Source organism: Oncorhynchus keta, unplaced genomic scaffold (assembly GCF_023373465.1).
Source record: "Oncorhynchus keta strain PuntledgeMale-10-30-2019 unplaced genomic scaffold, Oket_V2 Un_scaffold_275_pilon_pilon, whole genome shotgun sequence".
Lineage (NCBI taxonomy): Eukaryota > Metazoa > Chordata > Actinopteri > Salmoniformes > Salmonidae > Oncorhynchus > Oncorhynchus keta.
The window spans coordinates 829,991-856,467 of record NW_026290897.1 but is presented as its reverse complement, the minus strand read 5'-3'; the positions used below and the strand labels follow the sequence as shown (position 1 = coordinate 856,467).

Genomic DNA, 26,477 nt, shown 5'->3' with positions numbered 1-26,477 from the left:
GGGACAAAATGTAGGCTAACACTATCCTCAGTCTGCCTTGGATAAAGTTTAGTTTTATACATCTAGTCTACAACACATGCAGTTGGCCTACTGTCACTAACCATGCACACTATGACTCATGTTTACAGAGACTGCTGCCACCATTAAGTTAATGTTTTAACATTTCAAAGTACAAAATGGAGGGTTGCTCTTTTCTCTCAGAATGTTGTAGGCATACGTCCTGCTTGGATGACTGAGGTGAATATGTTGGAAGAATCCTGTGAATTCCTTCCTATATAACTCAATCCTCTGTTGCTCAGTGCAATTACTAGGCTACAGGTTTCAATGTTTTCACTGGCCTATTGGTCTGTGGCATTTGGCCTTCATATAAATTAAATCAATCTCTGTGGAATGTTGAATCACATGGTTGCTCTTGCTATACTGCCACAAAGCTGCTGTTATTTTGTATGCCCTCACCTCAAGACTGTTCTGTCTGCTGAGTTGTCAGTATGAAATGCTTAGTGTGGCGTGGATCATTCATTTTATTTATAGACGTTCTTAACATTCCTGCTCAGAACAGAACTACACGTCTGTCTGTTGTCCTCAGTTGAATGTGTGTGGCCATAGTTGGGCGATTCCAAGCCAGCTTAGGCTGATTTTTTTCCCCCAACGATCTGAATGTTCTGTCAATTCTCAAATAGAAACTGAATTGGGAGGAAGGATTTGTACCACAAACCATTTTCTCGAAAATTGGCAATTTTAGGCCCTTTTTTAGACCTATACATACCCGTAAGACCTTATGATCTGTACATGATACAGACAACATCTTGTTGTCATTATACTTCTTATAGTGTTATCTCAAATGTGGAGTATGTGTGTAACCTTTATTTAACTAGGCAAGTCAGTTAAGAACAAATTCTTATTTACAAGGACGGCCTACCGGGGAACTGCCTCGTTCAGGGGCAGAAGGAGAGATTTGTACCTTGTCAGCTTGGGGATTCGAACCTGCAACCTTTCGGTAACTGTCCCAACGCTCTAACCACTAGGTTACATGCCGCCCCTAGATTCTGAAAAAAAAATCACATTCATTTATTCAACATAAAATATAAATATCTCAAAAGTACCCTTTTTGATTTTGCATATTGTTTAGAACAATGTCAATGTCAAAAATGTCAAATTTCCAGAGAGAGCTCTCTGGTACTTTTGTAGATATGATCAATTTTATACGTAGAAATGTACATTATAGATCATTAACCAATCACAGCCCTTTCAATCCATTTTCCCATTCACTGTGTTGGCGGTGCTCATAAAATGTATCACAACTTCAGAATTAGCAGAGAACCCACCGGAAATGTCATGTACTTGGAAAGGGTACTTTTGAGATGTTCATATGCATGTTTTTATATTGAATGAATTAATGTGAAAATGTGTATTTCAGAATCTAGACATTCTCCATTTGTTAGAGCCTCTATAAGGAGTATAATGAACAATATGTTGTCTGTATCATGTACGGTTCAAGGATCATAAGGTTTTACAGGAGGCATGTATAGGTCTAAAAAGGGGTCCTAAAATGTCCACTTTCATCATGATTTAAATGTAAAAAGCATGTCAATCATCCTTCCTCCCAATAAAGTTTATACAGTGGGGCAAAAAAAGTATTTAGTCAGCCACCAATTGTGCAAGTTCTCCCACTTAAAAATATGAGAGAGGCCTGTAATTTTCATCATTGATACACTTCAACTATGACAGACAAATTTAGAAAAAAAATCCCAAAAATCACATTGTAGGATTTTTTTATGAATTTATTTGCAAATTATGTTGGAAAATAAGTATTTGGTCACCTACAAACAAGCAAGATTTCTGGCTCTCACAGACCTGTAACTTCTTCTTTAATCTCTTGCTCGTACCTGACATGCAGGCGTCCCATCTAGACATCTGGAAATGCAAATGCGCTACGCTAAATGCTAATAGTACTAGTTAAAACTCAAACGTTCATTAAAATACACATGCAGGGTATTGAATTAAAGCTACACTCGTTGTGAATCCAGGCAACAAGTCAGATTTTTTAAATGCTTTTCGGCGAAAGCATGAGAGGCTATTATCTGATAGCATATAACACCCCAAAAGACCCGCAGGGAATGTAAACAAAATAATTAGCATAGTCGTCGCTACACAAACCGCACAAATAAAATATAAAACATTCATTACCTTTGACCATCTTCTTTGTTGGCACTCCTAGATGTCCCATAATCACTATTGGGTCTTTTTTTCCGATTAAATCGGTCCATATATAGCCTAGATATCGATCTATGAAGACTGTGTGATAAACGGAAAAAAAATAGCGTCTTATAACGTAACGTCATTTTTTAACCTGTTAGGCCGCCCCATCCCGGATCCGGGATTGTGACTACAGCCTCAAGCTCATTACCATAACGCAACATTAGCGATTTCTGAAAATTGCAAAATAAATGAAATAAATATGCCTGTCCTCAAGCTTATCCTTTTCTTAACAATCCTGTCGTCTCAGATTTTCAAAATATGCTTTAGAACCAGAGAAAATCAATAATTTGTGTAAGAGTGGTGATAGCTAGCTTAGCATTTAGCGTTAGCATTTAGCACGCAACATTCACAAAAACCAGCAAAGGGATCAAATAAAATAATTTACCTTTGAAGAACTTCAGATGTTTCAATGAGGAGACTCTCAGTTACATAGCAGATGTCCAGTTTTTCCTGAAAGATGCTTGTGTAGGACACAACGTTCCGTTTGTTACTATGCATTTGGCTACCGAAACTAACCGAAAATTCAGTCACCTAAACGTCGAACTTTTTTCCGAATTAACTCCATAATATCGACTGAAACATGGAAAACGTTGTTTGAATCAATCCTCAAGGTGTTTTGTCATATATCTCTTCATTGAAATGCCAGTCCTAGAAGCGTGCATTCTTCTCTGATTCGGATGGAAAAATACTGGGACCTGACTTTTGCGCACCAATTTCCACGCAGACACCATGCGGGACACATGGTAATTGTAGGCTCTTATGGCCAATCTTCCAATGATATGCCTACAAATACGTCACAATGCTGCAGACACCTGGGGAAACGATAGGAAGTGTCCGTTCATTCCTGTGGCATTCACAGCCATATAAGGAGATCATGGAAAACGTGCCTTCAGAAATCCTGTTGATTTCCTGGTCACTCAAACATCTTGGTTTTGCCTGTAGATATTGTTCTATGGCACTCACAGTGAAAATCTTTGCAGTTCTGGAAACGTCAGAGTGTCTTCTTTCCAAAACTATCAATTCCAAGCATAGTCGAGCATCTTTTCGTGACAAAATATCGCGCTAAAAACGGGCACGTCTTTTTATCCAAAAATGAAATACTGCCCCTAGAGTTCTAACAGGTTAAAATTTAAAAAGTCGACGATAAACTTTCACAAAACACTTCGAAATACTTTTGTAATGCAACTTTAGGTATTAGTACACGTTAACCTGTTCAGGATACCACGGTTTACTGCCCCTTCTGGAGGATTTGGGTACCCATATAAAACAGGATACATTTTTTTCAAAAGTTGCTAATATTTGCATATTAAAAATATTATCGAATAGAAAACACTCTAACAATTCTAAATCCGTTTAAATTTTGTCTCTATGTAAAACAGACGTGTCAGGGCATGCATTCTCCCAAAATCTCTCTTGTAATGGAAAAAGTTGCTTCTGCTTTGACGTCATATTTAACGCACTTCCCAAAAGGCTACCGCTCTGGGAACAGTTTCTACGTGTTCAGCGTGAAGGCTGCCTTCTATGGGGCTTGTCAGTGTGTGAATCGCGCGCTCACGAGACGTTGAGCGTGCCGAAAGGTCTCGGTCATGCCAAAAAAACAGTGCCCTGAAAGCGCGCTCTCTACATTTTCTCTCTTTCCCTCGGGATCGATTAAAAGACGTGTGTGTTTCGCTTAGTCCTCACAATTGCTGTAGACCTTTATAACATGTTAAAGCTTAATTATGAACATAGTTTGACAAGTTTACTCGACATATTATATATACTTTCGAAGTTTTGGTGCGCAACCACTTCAATTTTGACTACATTTTTACCAAAATCAGGCTATTTTGAGAACCGAAAGACGCAGACTTGAAAACTGAACGCTAATTTGGTGAGTATAATCCCTTACAGGTCGTTTGATGGAAGAACAACAAAGGTAAGGGAATATTTAATGTATTAATTTTGGGTTTCTGTCGACTCCAAGATAGAGGAGTCATTATGCTACGCCGACTCCATATTATAGTCTAGTGAACGCAAAATGTAACGTTAAAATTAAATGTAACAATGCAATTACATTTAGAAGAAGTGTATCTTGCTATACATATGTAAAACATGCATATTTAGTCAAAGTTTATGATGTGTATTCCTTGTTAGCTGACGTTATCTGCCGGGGCTATTTCATTTCTCAGGACATTTGAGTAGTATTTTTTGAACGATGCGTAATTGTAAACAGAGATTTATGGATATATATAGCATATTATTGAAAAAAAAACAATGTACTGTGTAACATGTTATATTACTGTCATCTGATGAAGATTTCAAAAGGTTAGTGAAATGATTTTTCTTTTAATCCTGCGTTTGTTGATTGCATATTTTTTCCTACTTGGCTATGCTAATGAGCTATGTCTGCGGTGGTGGTTTGACATGTGCTATGTTTTCGCCGTAAAACATTTTAGAAATCTGACTTGCTGGCTAGATAAACAACTTGTTTATCTTTCATTTGAGCTATTTTACTTGTTAATGTGTGGAGGTTAAATATTTTTAGGAATATTTTTGCGCATTGTGCGTTATGGTAATGAGCTTGAGCTGTAGAGGAATACAACTCCCTAAAAGGTTTTAATAAGCGACCAAATTGATCACGAGGCGATGTATATTCTTTACATTTACATTTAAGTCATTTAGCAGACGCTCTTATCCAGAGCGACTTATAAATTGGTGCATTCACCTTATGACATCCAGTGGAACAGCCACTTTACAATAGTGCATCTAAATCTTTTAAGGGGGGGGGGGTGAGAAGGATTACTTTATCCTATCCTAGGTATTCCTTAAAGAGGTGGGGTTTCAGGTGTCTCCGGAAGGTGGTGATTGACTCCGCTGTCCTGGCGTCGTGAGGGAGTTTGTTCCACCATTGGGGGGCCAGAGCAGCGAACAGTTTTGACTGGGCTGAGCGGGAACTGTACTTCCTCAGTGGTAGGGAGGCGAGCAGGCCAGAGGTGGATGAACGCAGTGCCCTTGTTTGGGTGTAGGGCCTGATCAGAGCCTGGAGGTACTGAGGTGCCGTTCCCCTCACAGCTCCGTAGGCAAGCACCATGGTCTTGTAGCGGATGCGAGCTTCAACTGGAAGCCAGTGGAGAGAGCGGAGGAGCGGGGTGACGTGAGAGAACTTGGGAAGGTTGAACACCAGACGGGCTGCGGCGTTCTGGATGAGTTGTAGGGGTTTAATGGCACAGGCAGGGAGCCCAGCCAACAGCGAGTTGCAGTAATCCAGACGGGAGATGACAAGTGCCTGGATTAGGACCTGCGCCGCTTCCTGTGTGAGGCAGGGTCGTACTCTGCGGATGTTGTAGAGCATGAACCTACAGGAACGGGCCACCGCCTTGATGTTAGTTGAGAACGACAGGGTGTTGTCCAGGATCACGCCAAGGTTCTTAGCGCTCTGGGAGGAGGACACAATGGAGTTGTCAACCGTGATGGCGAGATCATGGAACGGGCAGTCCTTCCCCGGGAGGAAGAGCAGCTCCGTCTTGCCGAGGTTCAGCTTGAGGTGGTGATCCGTCATCCACACTGAATATGTCTGCCAGACATGCAGAGATGCGATTCACCACCTGGTCATCAGAAGGGGGAAAGGAGAAGATTAATTGTGTGTCGTCTGCATAGCAATGATAGGAGAGACCATGTGAGGTTATGACAGAGCCAAGTGACTTGGTGTATAGCGAGAATAGGAGAGGGCCTAGAACAGAGCCCTGGGGGACACCAGTGGTGAGAGCGCGTGGTGAGGAGACAGATTCTCGCCACGCCACCTGGTAGGAGCGACCTGTCAGGTAGGACGCAATCCAAGCGTGGGCCGCGCCGGAGATGCCCAACTCGGAGAGGGTGGAGAGGAGGATCTGATGGTTCACAGTATCGAAGGCAGCCGATAGGTCTAGAAGGATGAGAGCAGAGGAGAGAGAGTTAGCTTTAGCAGTGCGGAGCGCCTCCGTGATACAGAGAAGAGCAGTCTCAGTTGAATGACTAGTCTTGAAACCTGACTGATTTAGCTGTCCGTCTGGAAATAATGTCCGGGTAAATCTCAACCAAAATATCCGGTCGGAGACCGGAAGAACTGCGCTGCCTTGCGTCTGTTTGACCAAGAAACAAATAGTAGGCAAATGACAAGACTCTAGACATCGTGTGGAAGCTGTAGGTATTGCAACCTCAGCCCCATTAAATGTGGTTCACCTTTATCAATGGGTTCAAGTCGCGCATGGATATATTTTTCCATATTTAGTGATCAGATTTTCCTGCACTTTTCGATGAAACGCACGTTCTGTTATAGTCACAGCCGTGATTTAACCAGTTTTATAAACGTCTGAGTGTTTTCTATCCACACATACTAATCATATGCATATACTATATTCCTGGCATGAGCAGCAGGGCGCTGAAATGTTGCCCGATTTTTAACAGAATGTTCGAAAAAGTAGGGGGTAGGAGTAACAGGTTAAGAGGCTCCTCTGTCCTCCACTCGTTACCTGTATTAATGGCACTTGTTTGAACTTGTTATCAGTATAAAAGACACCTGTCCACAACCACAAACAGTCACACTCCAAACTCCACTATGGCCAAGACTAAAGAGCTGTCAAAGGACACCAGAAACAAAATTGTAGACCTGCACCAGGCTGGGAAGACTGAATCTGCAATAGGTAAGCAGCTTGGTTTGAAGAAATCAACTGTGGGAGCAATTATTTGTAAAAGGAAAACATACAAGACCACTGATAATCTCCCTCGATCTGCGGCTCCACGCAAGATCTCACCCGTGGGGTCGTTCACAAGAACGATGAGCAAAAATCTCAGAACCACACGAGGGGGCCTAGGGAATGACCTGCAGAGAGCTGGGACCAAAGTAACAAAGCCTACCATCAGTAACACACTAAGCCGCCAGGGACTCAAATCCTGCAGTACCAGACGTGTCCCCCTGCTTAAGCCAGTACATGTCCAGTGGCTTCGTAAGAAGCATTTCAAGGTCCTGGTGTGGCCTAGCCAGTCTCCAGATCTCAACCCCATAGAAAATCTTTGGAGGGAGTTGAAAGTCCGTGTTGCCCAGCAACAGCCCCAAAACATCACTGCTCTAGAGGAGATCTGCATGGAGGAATGGGCCAAAATACCAGCAACAGTGTGTGAAAATCTTGTGAAGACTTACAGAAAACGTTTGACCTGTGTCATTGCCAACAAAGGGTATATAACAAACTATTGAGATAAACTCTTGTTATTGACCAAATACTTATTTTCCACCATAATTTGCAAATAAATTAATAAAAAATCCTACAATGTGATTTTCTGTTTTTTTTTCTTATTTTGTCGGTCATAGTTGAAGTGTACCTATGATAAAAATTACAGGCCTTTCTCATCTTTTTAAGTGGTAGAACTTGCACAATTGGTGGCTGTCTAAATCATTTTTTGACCCATTTGTATGTGAGAATCGCCAGAACAATCTGAGATAGCAAAAATATTTTCTGCCTACGTTGGGTTGCAATTGCTCAGTTGCAGCGCTGATGTCTGCTTTTTTTGCTGCTAGCAACCTGCCTTCTCCTGATTTAACCTCTTATTATGGAGAACTATAGGATGGCAATGAACCCACCAATTGCTAATTTGCATGCATAAATCATACTATTTTGTATATTACCTCCAGGCAATGCAAGTTCATTTCTCAGTTCTCAAGCAAGGAATAGGCCTATGTTTAGAAATTTGTGAAAATCCTTTTTGTCTAAATTATGTGATAGAGGAAATTTGAAAATCCTTTCCCCCTCGTGCCCCTGCCTGTGTTTCTGGGATGGTTTTCATCCTTCCTGTCTCTTCCTCGCCCCCCACACAGCCATCCCTTCGCACAGGCCCCTGTCTCCCTCTGCTCTGTCCTGCTCTGGAGGAGGAAGTTAAAGCCTTTCTCTCTCTCACTGTTTGTGACGTGTGTGTTTGTGTCTGTGTGTGTTTGTGCTTTTGTGTGTAAATTTGCTTATGATCTGTGTGTGCGTGCACAACACTCATGTGTATGCATGCACAGCTGTCTCAGTATGTATTTGTGTGTGTGTGCCTGTGTGCGTGTGTGTATCTCCTAGCCAGCAGCTCTACTCCTTCTTTCCAGAGCTTCAATAATGAAGGAACTGTAAAGGCCTAACAGTGATGTGAGCCCCCTGCTGTTTCCCCCACCTACACCTCTCTACTCCATCATAGCCAAACGCCAGTGGAGGCTGCTGAGGGGAGGACGGCTCATAATAATGGCTGGAACGGAGCCAATGGTTCCTATGGAACCACGAGTCCGTACTCCCCATTTATGGTGCCACCAACCACCTGTGCCTAACGTTGTAGACCCATAGGGATCTCCACCCTGGCTCTGCGCTCTGAGGCTCATAGTTCCAATTATACATTGAGTCTTGGGGGTGCCCAACATCGCCTGTGGGTGCCTATGACCATATATTTGACAATTGTGGGGGAACACCCATTGATAGATGTTTTCATTCTTATGTTCTCCTGAATCAGCGCAGTCCATCATAGAGGGCCATGCAGTCTGCTGGGAGCTGTGCTGAAATGAACCTGTCGGTCAGGCTGACAGATGATGGGGCTATGGTTACACTGTTACATCTAGTGATTGTGGAGGAGAAATCCTCTAGATGAATTGGCTCTCAGTTTCTCTCTCATTTTTCACACAGACACAGACACATGAATACACACACACACACACACACACACACACACACACACACACACACACACACACACACACACACACACACACACACACACACACACACACACACACACACACACACACACACACACACACACACACACACACACACACAGACCTGCCTAAGCCAGCCTTAAAATGCCCTCTTAAATTTGCTTGACTGCACCGCTTTCTCTCTCTCTCTCTGAACAAGCAGTAAAGATGAGTTGGTCTAAGCCAGTTGTTCACAGTTGGTTTTGCCTCGGGACCCAAATTGAACCAGGTTGTCTCAGTTACGAGCCAATATTCGCATCATGAAAAAGAATATCCAAAATATAATATGGGAAACAATTTTGAATGCTCTATTGATAGTACCGTAATTTCCGGACTATAAGCCGCTTCTTTTTTCCCACGCTTTGAACCTCGCGGTTTATACAATGACGCGGCTAATTTATGGATTTTTCCCGCTTTCACAAGATTCATGACGCCAAAAAACTGAGCACCGTCACATAATGTGACGTAAATCGAGCACGCTCAAACGGAGAAATGCATATGATGCAGCTTTTAAGTTGAAGGGGATCGATCTGGCTGTTGGAAAAGGAAATAGAGCTGCTGCACGGGAGCTTGGCCTTAAAGAGTCGATGATAAGACGTTGAAACAGCAGCGTGAGGAACTGACGTGTTCAGTGGGAGGCTTGGATGAAAAGTGGGGAGAAATCCTTCACTAAAACGGGCCGCATGCGAAGAGCAACTTATGGTCAAGTCTGCCAGTGGGTCCTGACAGCGTGGAGCATTGTCAAAAAATCCACTATCATCAACGGGTTTCGAAAGGCTGGACTGCTGCGTGTTGAAGGGGCAGCATGAGCTCAGCGGGGTATTTGCCTCCGGATGAAAGTGGAGAGAGCGACAATGAAAACGATCCAACATCGGATGAAACAATTCTGAGGCTATTCAACTCCGACACCGAAGGAGATGACTTCAGTGGTTTCAGTGCACAGGAGGAGGAAGATAGTGACCAATGACTTTCTTGGTAGGCTACTGTTTACTGCTATTTTTTTTATTTTTGTTACAAGCCGTGTTTTGTTAAAGCCTATTTATTTTTGTTACAAGCCGTGTTTAGTTTAAAAGTCTATTTATTTTTGTTACAAGCCGTGTTTCGTTTAAAAGCCTATTTATTTTTGTTACAAGCAGTGTTTCGTTTAAAAGCCTATTTATTTTTGTTACAAGCCGTGTTTCGTTTAAAAGCCTATTTATTTTTGTCACAAGCTGTGTTTCGTTTAAAGGCTGTGTAAAGTTCATTTGTTTCAATGTACCGGTAGGCACCTGCGGCTTATAGACATGTGCAGCTTATTTATGTACAAAATACATATATTTTTTTAATTCAGTGGGTGCGGCTTATATATTCAGGTGCGCTTAATAGTCCAGAAATTATGGTACATGTATCAATTATATGAAAAGGAAACAACATTCCCACCTCTTTCATTGTCAATAATTACATGGACAGAATGTTAATACATATGTTGAAAACAGAATGTTGAAGAATGTTAATAAACTCACTGGTTTGAGACCCAAATACCGCTGCTTATAGCTCTATATTGAAAATGCTGTGATTGAAGACAATTTGTTCAGAGATTATTTTAAAATGTAAGTTCATTATAATTTCTACACACTTTCTACCTGGTTTAAATTGGTTAAGTTCAGACTGGACAATCTTTTTCATTTAAATTTAATTTTTTGCTCAGACATCCTGCGCGAGACCCATTCAAAACCTCATCAAATCAAATCCAATTGATTTGTCACATACACATGGTTAGCAGATGTTAATGCGAGTGTAGCGAAATGCTCGTGCTTTGCTCTGCCCAAATGAGTTGAGAATCGCTGGTCTAAGCCCTAAGGGAACCACTGTTGTTAGAATCCGCTCCCCGGTAAGTAGGCTGCTCATACTGTGCTAATGAGAGATACAGCATCATCTTCAATGACCCCAGACTGCCCTCTTACCTCTGTCACCCCTCTGCTATCCTATAGAATCCCTAACGACCAGGCCCAAACCACCTTACCCTCCCCAGTCCCAGTCCATCCATGAACCACTCCTATCACCATCCCTCTCAGAGATGCAAATGGCCATCGCATGCCTCTCTTAATGAAATGAAGGAGTCAGTTAACTGAATGACTAATGGAAAGCTAATAGGTGGCTGTTAGTAAAGCTTCTTCATTGGGAGCTATTTGAGGATGTGTAATGGGTGTGATGGTGCAGCCCTCTGCCATGGCAGGTACGGCTAATGATATCATAACCTATGTGAATGGCTAATCGCTGCATTTGCAAGGAATTACATGCCAAGCTGTGTGTATGTGTGCAAGTGCCTGCGTGTGTGTGTGTCTTGGCCTGGGCCTTAGAGCTTTCTGGGTAATAACTATAAATATCTCCAACAGACCAGAGAGGGAAGCCAACACACACAGCCTAGCGTACTAGGAGTGTGTACTTGGTTGAAGCTATAGTTCTCCTGTGTATAGATCTACAGTGTTTAATACCATTATACCACCTAGTAGTGTAAGTGCATTTCTTAGGAAATGAGGCCTAGGCTTATACAGTATAATATGTAACTTTGGACTGGGAACATAATGTTATTCATGTTTATACCATGGCATTGTTGAATACTTGTTTCTGATTGGTTTGAAGGGCATTCTAGAGTGTGAGTTATTTTAGTGATAATGCTGAGAAGCCGGTGTTTGGAGGATATATTGGCACTGGTGTTGTCAGGCCCGAGACCAAGCCAATATATCCTTTAAACACCGGCTTCTTGGGCATTATCACTTTTATACAACCAGTTACCAACATATTAAAATAATGATTGACAAATTTTCATTAAAAACATTTAAATTAATTTATTCATACTATTTCATCCTTCCACAAGATATAGTCCCGACACAAATCTAGGGTTGCTACCCATGCCGGCTGGTCGTTTGTTCTATCGGTTCGGTTGCCAGAGACGCGACTCAGTCGTTCTGTCTTTTTGTTCTGTATCTACAGAACAATAATGACTGGTAAAGTTCTTATCTCTTGCTTGCTAGTTAGCCAACTACGGCTAACTTACAGTCACGTCAAAAAGTGCAGCCAGAATAACAGCAAAGTAGCTGCATTTGCATTTGTTTACACTGTTTTCTAGTGACATTTATTTGAACACATCCATAACAATGAGCTAATGAGGCGGGATTTTTCCTGGCATAGAAAATGTGCTCACTCGTCAGCGAACTGTTGTTCAGAGGAGCTAGCCAACAACACAGCTAACATAATCACTTCAAATTGAATCTGGAAAGACTGCGAACTAGCTTCACTTTTTACATTTTTTCAATTGACTTTTCTTTTGTATATATCCATAAAATGATGCCAGCTGCCTCATGATTTGGACTGGCTGAAAAACGCTGTCTGTCTGTCTGTCTGTCTCGTCCCGACTCCCGACACGTTCATTACTATGGGACAGATGGAGATTGAATTTAAATATTGAAGCAATGTTGCAAATGTCGGAGAGAGACAGCAAGGTTTATACAAATTCCTTATATTAGCGTGGTAGAACTCAATGGCTATAGTTCATGTTCTATGTTTGAGCTGCTTTTGAAAGCAAAACTTGAATTGAAAACTTTACTGGCATTGTTGAATCAGATTTTCAGAATGGCAAGCTATGACTGATGGTTTGGTTAGCTAAACTAACAAGTTTCTTTGAGCGGCAAATGTGTTAAATTATAGCCGTGGTATAAAAAAGATAATTGAAGAGGCGATGCATTCTCAGGAAAATAATGCAACTCTGTTGAAGGTCAGTTTCACTTCGCTAGCGCATTTTGGAACACACCACACCTTTCACGTCATCCATTAGTTTCCATAGAACGCATAGCCCCTCACATAAGGAATATGAACACTAGATTTTTTAATTCAATACAACTTTATTGATAGTGTTTCTATACAGAATGGATAATTCCCCCTTCCTAATCTGTAGGCCTAGCCTACCACACATGGTCTGCAGAACATTAGCCTAATTAGGCTATGGTATTAGACTTAACTCTGTAACATGTCTGTCCTTCTGCCACCCACATTTCTCCACCTCCGCTCCTCCATCCAGATTTTTTTTTTTACCTTTATTTGACTAGGCAAGTCAGTTAAGAACAAATTCTTATTTTCAATGGCGGCCTAGTGGCAGAACGACAGATTTGGGGCAGAACGACAGATTTGTACCTTGTCAGCTCGGGGGTTTGAACTTGCAACCTTCCGGTTACTAGTCCAACGCTCTAACCACTAGGCTACGCTGCCGCCCCATAGATACAGGCACACTGAGCCAAACTAATCTGAGCTGTACTGGGCTGGCCATTTGCCTGGTTACACATCCAACATTCCACTATTTTCTTATTCTATCAGAGCCAGACAGTATGGTTTGGGTCAACCCTATTTCAATACAGCCCAGTTAAATGCCATATATTGTACTACTGCAGCTCTGCCTAAGGCCCTGCTGCCATGTGACCTGCTAGAGCTGTGTGCCAGCCAGGCTGTGACAGCACAGGTCAAAGTGGACCAGGTCAGAGAGTAAGGATGGAGGACCTGTAAGCCCTGTTAGCCCACTGAGTGTCACTTCTGTTATTAGCCTCTCCCTGGGACAAGAGGTTAGCGCCAGCACACCTTACCTTCCCTCTGCTACCCTGTGAAGGATCATTAAGGCCTGATGCTCTTTTTAATTGTTTCAGGAAGCATCGCCGTGCAGTGTGCCCCCTTCCATTTATCAACTACACCTCTCTACCTCCCCCTCTCTATCTCTTTCTCTCATACACACACTCCATCTCTCTCCTCTCTCTCCTCTCTACCTCTTTCCTCACTCTCCATGCATGACTTTAAATTGGTCCACAGCCATAGGCTAATTAACAGGCCTAATCTCTTCCCCACCTCCTGACAGACTAATCTATATTCCATTAACCAGGCAGTAGGTTTGGTCTCTGATTAGGCTATGGTTGGGAACTGGGAAGGTGAGTAGTGTTGTATACTGCTGGTATATTATCCCTCTCACAACACAAGGCCAATAACTATTTTTAGGGACGTTACGCACAAAGACGCAACACACTTTGCTGTGAGGAGTGATTTTAAGGAAGAGTCGACGTCAAAGGTTGACTTCTAGGTAGACTTCAGATATTTTTAAAAGGAAAACGTTTAGGCAAAGGCTGAAGTGAGAGAGAAGCAGTGGGTCATCTCTATTATTCCTGCACTATGCACTTTATTACTCATCAAAAGAAAAGTAGGCTGTCATTGATTAAAGTTCTAGGGACCAGTACCACACACTGTCTCCTATATGTTCTCTGAAGGAACACTGTTCACTTGCTCAGCTCTCTCTGTTACAACTGTCTCCTACTGGCTTATACATCCAGCATTACAGCACTACCTAGTGGGTGAAAATATAGGCTAACTGTTGATATGGTTAGTTTTGTGGGCTCTATGATTGGCTATGTGTGTGCACAGTTATAGTGCGAGTTCCATCCTGTCCTAGGATGATAAATGTCAATTTCCCTAACGGTGTGTTAGTGGAGTCCTACTCAAAGGCCCTCAGGGGGAGGCAGAAGTAAGAGTGGCAGGCACACTAATACAGGCTCTGAGTCTGTGATGATGTTATAATGGACCGTTTAGACTCACACCTGTGCCTCTGGCTCCCTCAGTATCTCTTTCTTTCTTTTTCTCACTCACTCACTCACTCACTCACTCACTCACTCACTCACTCACTCACTCACTCACTCACTCACACTTTGAGGGAAGCCCCCCCAGCACACTAATTTCTCTGCCGGGAGGCCTATTTGCATGTTAACCGTTGGGTTGCCAAAGCGCCACAGCTCCACCAAGCCATGTGACCATTTAAGCATGTGTGCCTGGCTGCCTGCCTGTGTTCACTGTTCCTATTTCTTCCTTGTTTTCACCAACACATCCTCAGCCTAGAGAGACAATACACCCTGTGCAGAGCCAGTCGCTGGCAGCTAAAAGCCTTCCTGTGTATGAATCTACATATACATGGGTGTTATTGAATCTCTTCCTAGCTTTCTCTATCTACCTCTATCTGTTGCTCCTACCTACCTACCTACCTCTCTCTCTCTCTCTCTCTCTCTCTCTCTCTCTCTCTCTCTCTCTCTCTCTCTCTCTCTCTCTCTCTCTCTCTCTCTCTCTCTCTCTCTCTCTCTCTCGTCTTTTGCATTATGATGTCGTCCCAGACTTAAAGGATGCTGTCTGTCCGTCCCAGTGAACCCCTTAGTGTACTATACATCAGCGCACTGTACTCCATATCAGGTGATCAGGTGTTCAAGCTCAACATGCAGTACATAACATGGCTGCATACTGTTTAGGCCAAGTCTCTGAAAGAACTGTTGTTAATATAGCTCCCTGATTTACACTATACATACAGTATTTTTTACCTGTGTTCTTGACAGTGTTCTACAGCTGTGCATTGATCTTTTTCAGGGGCTCTGTGAGAGTGAGGCTCTGTCTCTGTGAGTGTGAGGGACGGTAATTGACATGTTGTGTCATTTAGTTCCCTTCGTTCGGTCTCTCCTAGAACATAGAACAGGAGTCCAAACTCCCGAGGCCTAGCCTGACAGCCTGACAGCTAGCCTATATCAGATGCCCACTCAAACATGGGGAGAACACACATATAGCCTACCACTAGTAAGCGAATACACAGACACATGAATGCACACACACACACACACACACACACACACACACACACACACACACACACACACACACACACACACACACACACACACACACACACACACACACACACACACACACACACACACACACACACACACACACACACACAGCACAGGCTTATTTATCTAGAGATGGGCATGGGGACAAACACATGAGCACTAGATTGGAGTTAACACAACCTACTGTGTACATTGTGACGTCCCACACATACTCTACATTGGACTTTGACCAGTCTTATGTTATTCCTACAGTTGTACAGTTCAATGTTTTGTTGTGTTTGTAGTTCCAATGTTCTTCCACAGAGTTAGGTGTCTGGCAGGTTTTTTAAGAGAGTTGTGCTCAGACATTGGCTGGAGATAGCAGAGGCAAATGATATTGCAGCTAAGCTGTTGTTTATTTAGCCAGTCATGAAGGAGGGCTTTCCTTTTAGCTTTCACCTTGTTTGCCACTACTGATGAGAGGTTAAATACATCAGTCAGTCTCTCTTTATTTCCTACCTCTCTCTCCCCTTCTCTTTCTCTGTAGATTCCCCAACGCCTAACGGAAAGTTAGGAATATTGACATAGATTCTGACTCACTTAAGGCCTACTAATCATACTAGTCTACTTATTAAACCGATAAAGCAACACAGATCAGCTAAGTGAAGTAGGCCTTTGTCCTTAAGAGCTCAGTGCCCCTTTCAGCTATTATCCATGTGAGATAATTCTGCTCTAATATCATTAAACAGTGTTACATTTCAGCCAGGGAGAGAGCTGATGCTCTGCTGCAAATGTCCTTCCCTTAGCCACATAGCCATGTAGCCTTTAGCCTGTAGCTTACTAGTCTGTAGCTTCAGACCTGTTACTGTTATTTCTAACTAGCAGGGAGCTAACTATCCATCTCCAGGTACTTGGCCTCCCCCTAGCCACATAGCCATTGAGGCTAGCCATAGCCTGGTGCTTACCAACCTGTTCCCAGTTACTTCTGACTACCAGGGAGCTAACAGTCAACCCCCAGGCTATGTAGCCCTTTGTGTAACCTGAGAAGGGGCTTATATGTTGTGCACAAGGTTTCAAATGAGAGCTCACTGTGAAAACACAGTCATGTGCTTTAGAGCAAGATGTATGGCTCTTTAAGTTTGTGTGTGTGTGAGCGCGTGCATGCGTGCGTGTCTGTTTGGTGATGTGTGTGTCTCCACTCTGGGACCTAACCCTGTGCCAGGCAGGCTCCAGGCCAGCCAGGCATGTCCATGTGTTCCCCTCCCAGCACCATGTGCCTGCTGGAGCACATGGCCCTTGCGTCATGTTCCAGGGAGCCCCCTCCCTCTCTTCCATTGCCCCTCCAGTGATTGTCAGTCATGGAAGGGATAGAAGGCTCGTCACGGCCTATCCTTTCACATCTCGCAAACATTTGTGTGTGTGGGGGGCTATCCTGTCACCTCTTTCGAGAGCGATTCTCTTCCTGTGTGGCTGGGTGGCCAGCATCTATCTGCGTCTCTCTTTCCCCACCAGAGTGTGTCTGAGATCACTGCTTTACTGACTGTCTCCTGGAGTGTTAGTGTGCTGTACTAGGGACGGTGCTATGGCTTTTCAGCTCATGGTTTCAGGGTTTTGCACACGTTGGTTGTTTGCTGTTTGGACTTTTAATATTGTATTGTTTAGTTTTATCTCAGTGGATTTTCATGTTATGATTCTGTACAACATAAAATGGTGTCATTCAGTTTCTTGTGTATACTGTTTTTTATGTATAGAGCAATTTGCAACCCATGCGAGACTGCATTCCATTTATGTTAATCTCTGTGCTTGTGTAGAAATTCAGTGCTTTTGGGGTTAAGTTGTGAAAGTTAATGTAATAACTGCTAGCACCATCTGCTGGCCTACTTCCTCACAAAGAGAGAGAGAGTGAGTGAGAGAGAGAGAACGAGTCTGGATTTTAACGACATCTCTAATATTCATGCTGATGCATTTTGCTGCTTTGTGCTGCTTTCATTTTCCACCGCTCTGCTGCTGGAGACTCCAGCTCCTCGCCATACACACCCCAACACGGGAGAGGGAGGGCAGAGAGGGAAGAGGAGAGGAAAACTAGTGGAAAAAGGAAAACAACCAAGCCCGCTAGCTAGCTCAAAACCCTTTTTGTGTACAAAGGAGTAGCCCACCTTACCCTGGGATGTAAGAGAAAGAGGCACGAACGAAGGGAGCAAGAAAACGGAACGAGTAGAGCGAGCGGACGGAGAGAGCACGCGATTGCTGGCGGAGGGGAATCAATGAGAAGGGAGGGAAGAGAGGAGGGTAGAGCGAGAGACACTCACACCACAAACCGCACGCAGTAGCAGCAGAATGACACAAGCTTCCTGGACTGCCACTGCCTCGCACCTCTTCTGGCACAACCAGCCCTGCTCCCAGCTCTCCCAGTGATCTAACAGCCCAGCCCCATGCACTCCTACTGAGCCTGAGCACTGCCCGCTAGGGGAGGAGAGGAGAGGAGGTGAAGGAGAGGAGGCTCCACCGCCCGCTTGTACGCTGCCTGTGGAGGGGGGAGGGGGTGGACACGCAGCTCAAGCAAGACAGACCATCGAACGAAAGAGAGAGTGAGCGAGGGAGAAAGAGAGAGAAAAAACCCGGCAAAAGGGCAAGGCTTTTGTTAGGTGGTTGGAGAGAGAGGGGGAGGAAGAACAAAAAAATTGAAAAAAACATGTCTACAGTGAAGAGGCCAAGAGGAAGGGTAAGTGAGCTGCACAGAGAGAGAGGAGGGGCCGGACGACAGGAACTGAACAACCTCCTCTGCTACTGGCTCATGCTGCCTGCCTGATGCAGCTCCACTGTCGCCATCTTGAACTCCTTGTTGCTGCTCTTTCCCATACTAATTTGCTTAGCTGTGCTAGCTATGCTCTCCGTTAACTACCCCCCTCCTTTCACTTTATCCCTCGTTTTCTCTCATCTCCATAGATTCCTCCCCATCTCTGGTTCGATGCAAAAGGCGATTGTGTTTGTGTGTGTGTGTGTGTGTGTGTGTGTGTGTGTGTGTCACATAAGATGAGTATATCAGTCACACAGCGTTCTGCATGAAGGACTGAAGGAAGTAAGGGGTTAGTGAGTGAGTGAGCGGACTAACTGGCCCAAATCAAATCAAATGTATTCATATAGCCCTTCGTACATCAGCTGATAAATGTCCTGGCTATCTCTATCTCTCTGTAGTCTTTCCTTACTGTAATAGTGCAAAGTGTTTTCATGGGAGCGTGTGGTGGCAGAGAGAGAGATTGAAATCACTGCAGTGCTGGCAGCCTGTAATTTCAGTTATTTATAGTCGTATTACACAGCTGTAGAGCACTTGGTTTTGGTGCATTTTTCTTCTCTCTCCCTTTCTCTCTCACTTTTTATACAAACTCTCATTCCCGCCCTCTGCCCTTGCTCCCCTTTGCTCCTTCCCTCTTTCCCCTGTTCTTTACCTTGACTTTCTCTTTCCTCCCCCTCTTTTTTTATCTTGAACTTGAATAATGAGAATATTTCAGTTCTGGGCAATGATTTCCACTAATAGCCTGGGCATCACAGCACACGTTAAACAAGCTACAGAATAGCTACAGAATTATATGTTTATCTTCCAAATGAACTGTCATTTATATCTCCCCTCCCCCTGCTTTGTTTGTGGCAGTTCAAGATAATTCTTTTTATTTAGCAGTCAGGAAAGCAACTGGCTGTGCCGTGCTGTGGCTCGGCCTCGGGTCATGTAGCCATCCACTCTGACTACAACACGTTGAGATTAGCTCATCCATTTATAGGCTCTGGGCCCACCCGAAGGGAATAAACCTCAGCCCATGTGCCGGTCCTGCCTATCTCTTGTTTCTTTCTTCCTGTCTTAATGAAAGTTTGTGCTGCTGCAATCTATGTGACTAGGGGGAAAAATGTGTGGCTAGCAGAAAGTTCAGAGAGCAACACTTTCAGTATGTCTGTGAGGTAGTGGGGTAGAGACACAGCAGCAGAATGGGATATTCTGGTGACTGGTTGTTTGTCTTTAAAAGGCTAACAAACCTATGTCAAGACTATATCATTATCAAGCCTATGTCAAGGCTATATCATTATCAAGCCTATGTCAAGGCTATATTATTATCAAGCCTATGTCAAGGCTATATCATTATCAAGCCTATGTCAAGGCTATATTATTATCAAGCCTATGTCAAGGCTATATTATTATCAAGCCTATGTCAAGGCTATATCATTATCAAGCCTATGTCAAGGCTATATCATTATCAAGCCTATGTCAAGGCTATATTATTATCAAGCCTATGTCAAGGCTATATCATTATCAAGCCTATGTCAAGGCTATATCATTATCAAGCCTATGTCAAGGCTATATTATTATCAAGCCTATGTCAAGGCTATATTATTATCAAGCCTATGTCAAGGCTATATCTTTATCAAGCCTATGTCAAGACTATATCATTATCAAGCCTATGTCAAGGCTATATCATTATCAAGCCATATGTCAAGGCTATATCATTATCAAGCCTATGTCAAGGCTATATCATTATCAAGCCTATGTCAAGGCTATATCATTATCAGGGTCTAATAAGAGAGGTACAGCCAACTAGCTAACAGTGTTGTTGTGACTTCTGCTGTGTGTGTTTTCTAGACCAGCTGGCTGTTGTTTTCAGTGTTCTGTTTTCTAGATCGATCAGTGTAACTTTCGACAATCACATTGATATCATACGGCCTTAGAGTGCAATGAAAATGCGTACTTTTCCTCATCTGCCATTTCTTGGAAATTATGAGTTATTAAGCTTCCTGAGAAGGCTGATTTCTGAGTATGTCTCTCCTCTGTCAGCTACTGCTATAGGCTACGACTACAAACTACACATAGCTCATAGCATGTTGCTTCATCATTTCTAGTCTTTCTCTGTCAATGTCTCTCTCCCCACGTCACTAAGCAGCAGTGTAAGTATACAGCTTGATTGTTATGCACATGGGGTTTTTCAGCGCTTCACTGATTCACTTTTGTAATCCCATTCCTTTGTGTTTACAACATTTCCTTATTGAGCCTGACTGGGTGACTTGACTCTCATTCCAGGCAGCAAAGCTGATATGGTACATTTCACACTTCCGTTCCTGAGGGGGAAGATGATGTGTGAGAGAGGCTGTGGAGGGTTAACTCAGGGGGAAGTTGATGTGTGAGAGAGGCTGTGGAGGGTTAACTCAGGGGGAAGATGATGTGTGAGAGAGGCTGTGGAGGGTTAACTGAGGGGGAAGATGATGTGTGAGAGAGGCTGTGGAGGGTTAACTGGGGGGGAAGATGATGTGTGAGAGAGGCTGTGGAGGGTTTAACTGAAGGGGAAGATGATGTGTGAGAGAGGCTGTGGAGGGTTAACTGAAGGGGAAGATGACGTGTGAGAGAGGCTGTGGAGGGTTAACTGAAGGGGAAGATGATGTGTGAGAGCGGCTGTGGAGGGTTAACTGAGGGGGAAGATGATGTGAGAGGCTGTGGAGGGTTAACTGAAGGGGAAGATAATGTGTGAGAGAGGCTGTGGAGGGTTAACTGAAGGGGAAGATTATGTGTGGGAGAGGCTGTGGAGGGTTAACTGAAGGGGAAGATGATGTGTGAGAGCGGCTGTGGAGGGTTAACTGAGGGGGAAGATGATGTGTGAGAGAGGCTGTGGAGGGTTAACTGAAGGGGAAGTTGATGTGTGAGAGAGGCTGTGGAGGGTTAACTCAGGGGGAAGATGATGTGTGAGAGAGGCTGTGGAGGGTTAACTGAGGGGGAAGATGATGTGTGAGAGAGGCTGTGGAGGGTTAACTGAGGGGGAAGATGACGTGTGAGAGAGGCTGTGGAGGGTTAACTGAAGGGGAAGATGACGTGTGAGAGAGGCTGTGGAGGGTTAACTGAAGGGGAAGATGATGTGTGAGAGCGGCTGTGGAGGGTTAACTGAGGGGGAAGATGATGTGTGAGAGAGGCTGTGGAGGGTTAACTGAAGGGGAAGATAATGTGTGAGAGAGGCTGTGGAGGGTTAACTGAAGGGGAAGATTATGTGTGAGAGAGGCTGTGGAGGGTTAACTGAAGGGGAATGTGAGAACTAGGAGCTAAATGATCTAACTATTCAGTCTGAGATTCAGGAATGTAGGTTTGGTTTGGCAACATGAGAACATGAGCATAGTGGGGGGGATTAGTGTGTGTGGGGTGGGGGGGATTAAGGTGTGTGTGTGTGTGTTAACGACCACAAGATCATCCACTTCACAGGAAATGACATTAAGATCAGGGCGAGAGTCCTTTGTAATACACAGCTCTTTCCAGTCTTGCTATTAATGCAGATGTATGTATGTTACAATGACATCATCCTATTGGTATATGTGTTCCCTCAGTCTGATTAATATCCCCCCTCCTCTCTCTCCTCTTCAGCCTCCCAAGAACAAGAATGCTAATGGTTCCAACAGCCACACAGCAGCGCGGGTCCTCAGCCCCCCGATGAAGAGCAGCTCATCCTCCTCGTCTTCATCCTCCTACAGCTCGTCGTTGGAGAAGCGGGCCCAGCGGAGGCTGGTGAAGGAGCAGGGGGAGCAGCAGCAGCAACTGATGGAGGAGGCTGGGGAGGACAAGCAGCAGAAGGCTAACAGGATCATCCATGAGGCCATTGCTAAGGCCCGGGAGAGAGGAGAGAAGAACATCCCCAGGGTTATGAGTCCAGAGAGCTTCCCCTCTGGGAGCTCCTCGGCCCACAGGAGAGAGAGAGAGAGGGAGAGGGACAGAGACAGAGACAGGGAGAGGGGCCGTGGCAACAAGACCAGGACCAAGGCCTCCAAGAAAGCCCGCATTGTGCCCTCGTCCAAGCCCAAACAGAAGGCTAAGATCGGGTAGGTGTCTCACTGACCTTGTTCTCATATGCCTCACCTTATAACACCACTACCAGTATGGCATGACATAGGGCCACGGTGTTGTATTTCTTTTGAAAAGTAATTTCAGTGGCCTTCCACATTAAATCTACCATTTTGTTTTTGCTCTGCATCCTGTCTAAAGCAAGTTGTGTCACACTGTCAATTCTCCTTTACGGCTTGGCTTCTTTACTGCCCATTCATTTCTGGAGCACAATAGAATAGCTCGTTGACTATCTGCTAGCAGCTGCCAGCTTGACAGACATAGCTGCTCATAAAATAGTAGCTGCCAAGATGGCAGCTCAAAGTTCATTGTAAAATTCACGACACATACAGACAGGAAGGAGCAACAACTGCTCCTGTTAGCATTTCGGCTAGCTTGTTGAAAATAGGACAGCTAGGTTATGACAGATACTAGTGGATATAGGGATTTAGTATATACTGTATGCAGTTCCCTTCCCCCTGTACAATGAAACTGTGTTGTTATACTGTAAGCCACACCCAGTGTGAGCTCATGTAATATCTGAGGCGGAGAAAGACAGGCAGCCAGGCTTGGAGACAGGAAGAAGGCAGGCAGGCTGGGAGTCAGGAAGACTGGCAAAGCTGACTGGCTGGGAGGCAGAAAGACATACAGGCAAGCTGGGAGGCAGGAAGACATGCAGGCAAGCTGGGAGGCAGGGAGACATGCAGGCAAGCTGGGAGGCAGGGAGACATACAGGCAAGCTGGGAGGCAGGAAGACATGCAGGCAAGCTGGGAGGCAGGGAGACATGCAGGCAAGCTGGGAGGCAGGGAGACATACAGGCAAGCTGGGAGGCAGGAAGACATGTAGGCAAGCTGGGAGGCAGGGAGACATGCAGGCAAGCTGGGAGGCAAGGAGACATGCAGGCAAGCTGGGAGGCAAGGAGACATGCAGGCAAGCTGGGAGGCAAGGAGACATGCAGGCAAGCTGGGAGGCAAGGAGACATGTGGGCAAGCTGGGAGGCAAGGAGACATGTGGGCAAGCTGGGAGGCAGGGAGACATGCAGGCAAGCTGGGAGGCAGGGAGACATGCAGGCAAGCTCGGAGGCAGGGAGACATGTAGGCAAGCTGGGAGGCAAGGAGACATGCAGGCAAGCTGGGAGGCAAGGAGACATGCAGGCAAGCTGGGAGGCAGGGAGACATGTAGGCAAGCTGGGAGGCAAGGAGACATGCAGGCAAGCTGGGAGGCAAGGAGACATGCAGGCAAGCTGGGAGGCATGGAGACATGCAGGCAAGCTGGGAGGCAGGGAGACATGCAGGCAAGCTGGGAGGCAGGGAGACATGCAGGCAAGCTGGGAGGCAAGGAGACATGTAGGCAAGCTGGGAGGCAGGGAGACATGCAGGCAAGTTGGGAGGCAAGGAGACATGCAGGCAAGCTGGGAGGCAGGGAGACATGCAGGCAAGCTGGGAGGCAGGGAGACATGTAGGCAAGCTGGGAGGCAAGGAGACATGTAGGCAAGCTGGGAGGCAAGGAGACATGCAGGCAAGCTGGGAGGCAAGGAGACATGCAGGCAAGCTGGGAGGCAGGGAGACATGTAGGCAAGCTGGGAGGCAAGGAGACATGCAGGCAAGCTGGGAGGCAGGGAGACATGTAGGCAAGCTGGGAGGCAAGGAGACATGCAGGCAAGCTGGGAGGCAGGAAGACATGTAGGCAAGCTGGGAGGCAGGGAGACATGCAGGCAAGCTGGGAGGCAGGGAGACATGCAGGCAAGCTGGGAGGCAGGGAGACATGCAGGCAAGCTGGGAGGCAGGGAGACATGCAGGCAAGCTGGGAGGCAAGGAGACATGCAGGCAAGCTGGGAGGCAGGGAGACATGCAGGCAAGCTGGGAGGCAGGGAGACATGCAGGCAAGCTGGGAGGCAAGGAGACATGCAGGCAAGCTGGGAGGCAGGGAGACATGCAGGCAAGCTGGGAGGCAGGGAGACATGCAGGCAAGCTGGGAGGCAGGGAGACATGCAGGCAAGCTGGGAGGCAAGGAGACATGCAGGCAAGCTGGGAGGCAAGGAGACATGCAGGCAAGCTGGGAGGCAAGGAGACATGCAGGCAAGCTGGGAGGCAGGGAGACATGCAGGCAAGCTGGGAGGCAGGGAGACATGTAGGCAAGCTGGGAGGCAAGGAGACATGCAGGCAAGCTGGGAGGCAGGGAGACATGTAGGCAAGCTGGGAGGCAAGGAGACATGCAGGCAAGCTGGGAGGCAAGGAGACATGCAGGCAAGCTGGGAGGCATGGAGACATGCAGGCAAGCTGGGAGGCAGGGAGACATGCAGGCAAGCTGGGAGGCAGGGAGACATGCAGGCAAGCTGGGAGGCAAGGAGACATGTAGGCAAGCTGGGAGGCAGGAGACATGCAGGCAAGTTGGGAGGCAAGGAGACATGCAGGCAAGCTGGGAGGCAGGGAGACATGCAGGCAAGCTGGGAGGCAGGGAGACATGTAGGCAAGCTGGGAGGCAAGGAGACATGTAGGCAAGCTGGGAGGCAAGGAGACATGCAGGCAAGCTGGGAGGCACGGAGACATGCAGGCAAGCTGGGAGGCAAGGAGACATGCAGGCACGCTGGGAGGCAAGGAGACATGTAGGCAAGCTGGGAGGCAGGGAGACATGTAGGCAAGCTGGGAGGCAAGGAGACATGCAGGCAAGCTGGGAGGCAGGGAGACATGTAGGCAAGCTGGGAGGCAAGGAGACATGCAGGCAAGCTGGGAGGCAGGAAGACATGTAGGCAAGCTGGGAGGCAAGGAGACATGTAGGCAAGCTGGGAGGCAGGGAGACATGCAGGCAAGCTGGGAGGCAGGGAGACATGCAGGCAAGCTGGGAGGCAGGGAGACATGCAGGCAAGCTGGGAGGCAAGGAGACATGCAGGCAAGCTGGGAGGCAGGGAGACATGCAGGCAAGCTGGGAGGCAGGGAGACATGCAGGCAAGCTGGGAGGCAAGGAGACATGCAGGCAAGCTGGGAGGCAGGGAGACATGCAGGCAAGCTGGGAGGCAGGGAGACATGCAGGCAAGCTGGGAGGCAGGGAGACATGCAGGCAAGCTGGGAGGCAAGGAGACATGCAGGCAAGCTGGGAGGCAGGGAGACATGCAGGCAAGCTGGGAGGCAAGGAGACATGCAGGCAAGCTGGGAGGCAAGGAGACATGCAGGCAAGCTGGGAGGCAGGGAGACATGCAGGCAAGCTGGGAGGCAAGGAGACATGCAGGCAAGCTGGGAGGCAAGGAGACATGCAGGCAAGCTGGGAGGCAGGGAGACATGCAGGCAAGCTGGGAGGCAGGGAGACATGCAGGCAAGCTGGGAGGCAGGGAGACATGCAGGCAAGCTGGGAGGCAGGGAGACATGCAGGCAAGCTGGGAGGCAAGGAGACATGCAGGCAAGCTGGGAGGCAGGGAGACATGCAGGCAAGCTGGGAGGCAAGGAGACATGCAGGCAAGCTGGGAAGCAAGGAGACATGCAGGCAAGCTGGGAGGCAAGGAGACATGTGGGCAAGCTGGGAGGCAGGGAGACATGCAGGCAAGCTGGGAGGCAGGGAGACATGCAGGCAAGCTCGGAGGCAGGGAGACATGTAGGCAAGCTGGGAGGCAAGGAGACATGCAGGCAAGCTGGGAGGCAAGGAGACATGCAGGCAAGCTGGGAGGCAGGGAGACATGCAGGCAAGCTCGGAGGCAGGGAGACATGTAGGCAAGCTGGGAGGCAAGGAGACATGCAGGCAAGCTGGGAGGCAAGGAGACATGCAGGCAAGCTGGGAGGCAGGGAGACATGTAGGCAAGCTGGGAGGCAAGGAGACATGCAGGCAAGCTGGGAGGCAAGGAGACATGCAGGCAAGCTGGGAGGCAGGGAGACATGCAGGCAAGCTGGGAGGCAGGGAGACATGCAGGCAAGCTGGGAGGCAAGGAGACATGCAGGCAAGCTGGGAGGCAGGGAGACATGCAGGCAAGCTGGGAGGCAGGGAGACATGCAGGCAAGCTGGGAG

At 46.2% G+C, this 26,477-nt stretch overlaps 1 protein-coding gene across 1 annotated transcript in view; it reads left to right on the top strand.

Annotated features, from left to right (window-relative positions):
• Window positions 1–26,477, top strand: part of LOC118379852 (chromodomain-helicase-DNA-binding protein 9-like) — a 175,882-nt gene that overhangs the window by 24,999 nt on the left and 124,406 nt on the right. Inside the window, 1 exon segment of the mRNA XM_052515481.1 lies at window positions 22,031–22,482. Coding sequence (XP_052371441.1) covers window positions 22,031–22,482 — 452 coding nt within the window.